Source organism: Atta cephalotes, assembly GCF_000143395.1.
Source record: "Atta cephalotes unplaced genomic scaffold scaffold00007, whole genome shotgun sequence".
In the NCBI taxonomy this organism is placed as follows: domain Eukaryota; kingdom Metazoa; phylum Arthropoda; class Insecta; order Hymenoptera; family Formicidae; genus Atta; species Atta cephalotes.
The window spans coordinates 1,055,742-1,062,102 of NW_012130071.1; the positions used below are offsets into that span (position 1 = coordinate 1,055,742).

The window sequence follows — 6,361 nt, forward strand, 5'->3', positions numbered from 1 at the left end:
CATCAAAATTACATTTCAAAATTAATATTACAAAATTTTAATTTAATTGAATTTTAATTCAAAATGTTCAAACTAATTTTTTTAGAAAAACTTTTTTAAATTATATATAGCAAACATGAGCAGTATATAAATACACGAATAATAAATAATAAACAACAAATTTGAAATCATAATAATTAATATTTTTATACATTGAATATTTTTATACTTTAAATTATTCGTATTTTTTATATGAAAAATAATTTAAAATCATAATAATTAATGTTTTATACGTTGCGTGACTTAAAAATCAGATATCTTTTAAAGTATCTTTCTCCTCTCTTTCCTCTTTTGAAATAATTTAAAAAATTTTTCAATTCGTAAATTTGTTTTTCAATACGAGATAACGTCGGATACGTTCACAAATAATAACTGCGTATCAGTGTCTTGAAACTTGACAGTCATTATCGCTGAAACTACGGGTACAACGATCACGGCGATATTATATAGTCGCGACTTACAAATAAACGTGGAGTGAGTTGAACATTTACGTATCCGACGAACGATAACAATATATTAATTCCGTATATTCACTAAGGATCGAACAAGCGTGTCAGAATGAAGAACGGAAATTTAATTGTAGCAGAGGCCCTAAAGAAGCAGGTACGAGCCAGTATTTTTGCTGACGATGACTCTCGCTATTTAATAATTCAAATTTATTCGATTCTCTGAGATTTTGCGCATTTTTAAGGAAATTCCTGTCCCCTAAGATCTCTCGTCAGCTTTCTAAGATTTCGAATCTTGATTTAAATATTATTTCATCGCGGAACAAATGTACATCGATTTTAGGTTATGATCATTGGTACGTAATCACGTGACCAAATTTTGCATTCTTTTGTTTTGTTTAACACAAGATTTGTTCGCGTTGCTTAAAATTCGCACAAAAAAATTTTGCATTTAAAACGAGATAAATGTATATATAGTCATTAAAAAGAGAAAAAGTGAAGATTCTGAGTGCAAAAAGTACAAGCAATGTGAACAGACCTACGATTTCGCTCTTTAAAGATGCGATCAAAATCTTATTATGCGCATCTTCCATTTAATGCTCACTTCCAATCAATATAAATTAACTTTAATATTCTTTATTTTTTCTAGTTCTAAAGATTAGAATAAGTTGAAGGTTAAAGTTACTCTACATCAATAAATTATGAACATAAATGATGCTGTCTCATGATAATCATAGAATGCTTTCCAGCAAGGACACAATCAGAAACAGTGTAATTATTACAGTATAATCTTTATTGTTTGCCTACGTTAAACAAGGATGAAATGATTCACTGTTACACAGTGTCTGACTGTGTCCTTACTGGAAAGTATCCAGAATTTCGGAAAACAGAATCTCAGAAAATAATACGATCAATCAGATTAGCGCACTACACGAACGCACTAAATTTAAATTTTGATCGTATTACTTTTTCCGAGATTCTATTTTTCGAAATTCTGACTATTACGAGGAAGTATTCTTAAGGATCTATAATAGATTTTAAGTCTTAAGCCATAAGGAATGGACGAATCAATTATTTTCCCCGCATTCGACTGTAATTGGTCAATTTCTTAAAGCTTAAAACACCCATTGTAGATTCGGACTTACAGTCGAATGCGAGGGGAATAATTGACTGTGATTCGTCCATTTCTTATAGCTTAAGGCTTAAAAACCTATTGTAGATCCGAGTTGAAAGACACCCTATAAATGCTTTGAAGCATTGAACTGACCAATCAGAAGAAAGAATTTTACAAATTGATAAATCAAAGAACATTTTGAAATATTATTATAATATTACGTTGATCAACATCGATCGTATTCTAAGCATAAATCCTCATACAGATATCGAGCGTCGATTGATGAAAAACTGGTTTAGAAGATAAAATTTATCTGCATCATCCATTTTTCACCAATCACGCTCGATGTCGAGACGCCGCGCGCCGGTGTCTGCGTGAGAATCCGAGCTAAGATTATCGTATTAGTTTTATCTAACGAGTCATTGACTTGGAATGTTTATTTAATTTTTGATGCAGTCATAATAAGGCTGATCTCACCAATTCCGATTAGCTTAATCGACCTATTAAAATTGCCAGTTGCAAAACTGAAAACATTTTAATTTTCTGCAAATTATGATTTATTTATATAAAATAATAAATTTCGAATTAATAATTAAATAATACTTCTAATTAAAATAATTTTATATATTTTGTATCAGATATGTAGACACGCATCAATAACAATATATATTACATCATTCTTCACAGCTGTCAGATTTAGTTTTGAAGTTGGCAAAATCGGCTGATCGGAGTTGGTAAGATCGGTCCTCAAAATTGTATGTAATTTTCATCTTTTAATATATAAAATTAATCAATAAAATTTAATAATATTATATCTCGTAATATTTAAAAAATTTGTTATATTAATTGTTATATTTTTTAAATTTATGAAAATTTCTGAAAAAATACTTAAAAAAATTTTTTTTAGATTTTATAATTCAGAAATTGAATGAGACATAACAGAACGAAAAAATCTTAAAATATCTCCGAATTGCATTATTCATTTCCTACAATGGCACAAGTCAAAAAACTAAATTTTTTTAGAAAATGAAGTCGAATGTTTTATTAATAAATTATTAATATTTTGTAATTTTAATTTTGAAATACAATTTTAATGTATAATAATAAATAATAATAGTTAATAGAGAAAAGTATGTGCTTTTGAAATATATTTTTCTTTCTTCTTTTTTAAGTTGTTTCCATTCTTATTTGCAATTAGTAATACTAAAAATCACAATTTTTTATTTTTGAATTCTGTCATTGCTGTAACAAATGAACGATAAGTATGAAGAATTATAAAAAAAGAAAAAACGATGTAAACTTCTCAATATTTTTGAAAAGTGTTTCAATTTGTATAAAAAATTTGAGAATTTTCTAAAAAATTATAAAATTTTTTAAATTAAATAAAATACAGAGATTCTAAAAAATTATAAAATTTACATAAGTATGAAAAAAATATAATTTTGAAAAAAATATAAAAATTCTAAGAAAAATTTTCACTAGAAAATAACTTTTTAGTCTCATTGTCTTGTTTCCGATAAATAGAAGACATTAGATACATGCTTTTTGAGTATATCAATAATTGTAGCAAAAATTAAGCGGGTACATATATAATACACAAGGTAGGAACGATAACACTTAGTAACATTTCCAAGTTGCAGTATTATAGATTATACTCACCAACTGTACAATAATTTGTTTCTTGCACACAAGTAGAAGATACGCTCGAAAAGTTGAAATGATGATACGATTTGATGTAACAATCGTTGACAGCAGATGTCTGAGTAAGTCGAGGAAAAGACTAATTTTACAGAGCACTTATAGCAACTTGTGTTCGTATTCGTGGGACAATATAAGTGATCGTACGACTTACTCGAGCATGCACTTATCACAAATCAAATTCATTTCGGCACGAATAAGAATCGACTCTTATTACAATCGTATAATCAACACTTACGCTTTTTTGGCGATGCAATTAACAGCGTGTGCTCGTTGTGCTCTTGATTCATGCTGAAAATCGCTTTTTGTTATTTAATGCATACAGATCGTCGAAGCTGCTGAGCTACTGATGCTTTTTCAGATGAAATGAGGAGTCTGTGCCTTATTTTCATTTCGTGCGAGTTCATCGGGGCCGTACATTATCAACACTCCGATAAAATATATAGATACTGTTTATTTTATGTACACTGCGCGCCACATATTAGACCGCTATCATTTATGCCTTTTTGTGACAAATTTTAAGCCTGTTGATTGACTATAAGATAGAAAAATTTAAAGCCCTTTCTGTCCTGCACACATTTGTCGTATGACAAAAACACACAAATGAAGTAAGCATACCCACAGAAAAGATTTCTATATTCAACGCTATTACTTTTCGATTTAGAATAAAATAAGATCGATATAAAGTCAATTGTATTTATTCCTCAGAAAAGAATATTTTCTTCTTAAATAAAAAAAATCTAGAATAAAGTATTCTTGATGCTATTTCATTGATTTTCTTAACAGAAAAATTTATGTTACATTTTTTAGCAACGAAAAACTGGGCTCAGTCGGAACTCGAACTCAGGATCTTTCGTTTCGCGTGTCTCTCATTTAGCACGCTAAACTACAAGAACTTTGCTGCCATGATGCTATAGCATCACGTACATAACATTGGATAGACTTATTCTACACGTAAGAATATATAAACCTAAATTTATACGTGTTATACTCGTCTCAAGACAAGATGTTGATCTTATTTTATTCAAAGGGTAAAATAAAAATTATTGATTTAATCTTAATAAAGTTATAATTTTTTTACTACATCTAATATATATTTATTTTTTCTAAAAGCATATTAAACAAGAGATCGGTCTAAGAGAGCACTTTCAGAAAAAATTTCTAATATCGAAAAAAAAAAATTCTTAACATATTTAATTTTAGCTCAATTATATTTTATATAATTGAGTTGTTAATTAATACATATCGATCGAATATGTTATGTAAGAATTGAAATATTATTGTGAAGATCAAACACACCAATTTCTGCGCTATTATTACTCTCAATCGCTTGGAAATTTCTAATTGATTGATTCTGTTAATGTTTTTTAAGAGCAACTTTAGTGAAAATTTTTCTTATATAATTCCTTATATAATTTTTCAAAATTTCAATATGTATTAGGTATAGTAAAAAGATTATTATTTTTACATGAAATTGAATGGAAAAATAATGGATTTCTTTTTACTACACCTAATATTTCAGAATTTTTCCAATTTTTATATAATTTTATAACTTTTTAAAAATTTCTCAGATATTTTATTGGAATACACTTTTCAGTAATGAGAGAAAGCCTATATCTTTTCCAGAAATTATGCATATGTTTCATTCTGAAATATTGGTTTTTCATTATTTATAAAATTAAAAAATTTGAAGAAATTTAAGATGTTTTCTTAGAAATCTTCATTTTAAAAATGTGATAAATTCTTAAAATATACATATTTTTATTTTTAAGAATTTTTCACATTTTAAACTTATGAAGATTTTTAAGACAATACCTTAAACTTCTTCAGATTTTAATGAGAATTTTTTTCAGAGAGGACACATAGAAAGAAATTTATGTATGTTGTAATGTTTAATATACATACGGACATTCATTCAATTATACCTAACTTATTCCGAGTTATTTTCTTATACTGTGTAACTATAATATATATATATATATATATATATTATACATTGTAAACAGGATTTGACTTATGTTTTCGGCATTATGGGACACCCTGTGATTGATTTGGCTTTAACTATGCAATCCATTGGTATGCAGTATGTAGGTTTTAGAAATGAGCAAGCGGCCTGCTATGCCGCACAAGCTTACGGATATTTAACGAGTAAGTAGAAATTTTTCATATAGATCATATATATCAATGTTAATATATTAATTTGTAAATATGCATATATTAACATTGATGAAAGATAAGGATACCTTCTAAAAACATTTCTTTTGCAAAAAGCTTTACAAAAACAGTAACAGTTGTATAAATACTTGATTAAATAAGCGTAATCATTGTTTCATAAATAAAGTAAGTGAGGTGATATAGAAAATAAAATAAAAAAATGAACAAAAAAATTATAATATGAAATTAGGCCAATCAAAATAAATTTAATTAAATAAAAGAAATCTTATATTAATTAAATAAAAGAAATCTTATATTAATTAAATAAAAGAAATCTTATATTCTGCAAACTGCACAACGAAATCTTTTTTGAAGTGCAATTATGAATAGAAATATGAGTAGCAGTATCACATGTTAAATGGATAAGCAATTTAATAATATTGATGTTAATAAGCATTTCATAAGAATATCAATTTGATGTTAATAAGAATCTTAAAAACTACGAATAATTTATTGCGAAAAGTATTATCTCAATCGGAATTTAAATTTCATGTAGCCGTCCTGCCATTCCAATTCGACTTTCTCTTACTTACTGAAAAAAATGAGTTTATATAAAATATAGAATTAATATAAAATATAGAATTTTCATCCAGGAAAACCTGCGGTGGTATTATGTGTCTCTGGTCCAGGGTTGTTGCATGTTATTGGTGGTATGGCAAATGCGCAAGTAAATTGTTGGTAAGCATTGATCTGTGATTCCAATACTATTATCTTAATAATTTATCGATGTCATATTAAATGAAGTAGGTTATTAGTAATAATCGTAAGAGTAAAATATCACGAAATATGAAATATCAAAGCATTCGTATATATATATATATATATATATATATATATATATATATATATA

General features: G+C 26.9%; 1 protein-coding gene across 1 annotated transcript in view; it reads left to right on the forward strand.

Moving 5' to 3' along the window:
- Positions 1-597: 597 nt before the first annotated feature.
- The window catches only part of LOC105626893 (2-hydroxyacyl-CoA lyase 1), a 16,869-nt gene continuing 11,105 nt past the window's right edge, over positions 598-6,361 (forward strand). The window contains exons 1-3 of the mRNA XM_012208184.1: positions 598-642; positions 5,304-5,445; positions 6,105-6,189. Coding sequence (XP_012063574.1) covers positions 598-642; positions 5,304-5,445; positions 6,105-6,189 — 272 coding nt within the window. The remainder of the gene's footprint in view (positions 643-5,303; positions 5,446-6,104; positions 6,190-6,361) is intronic.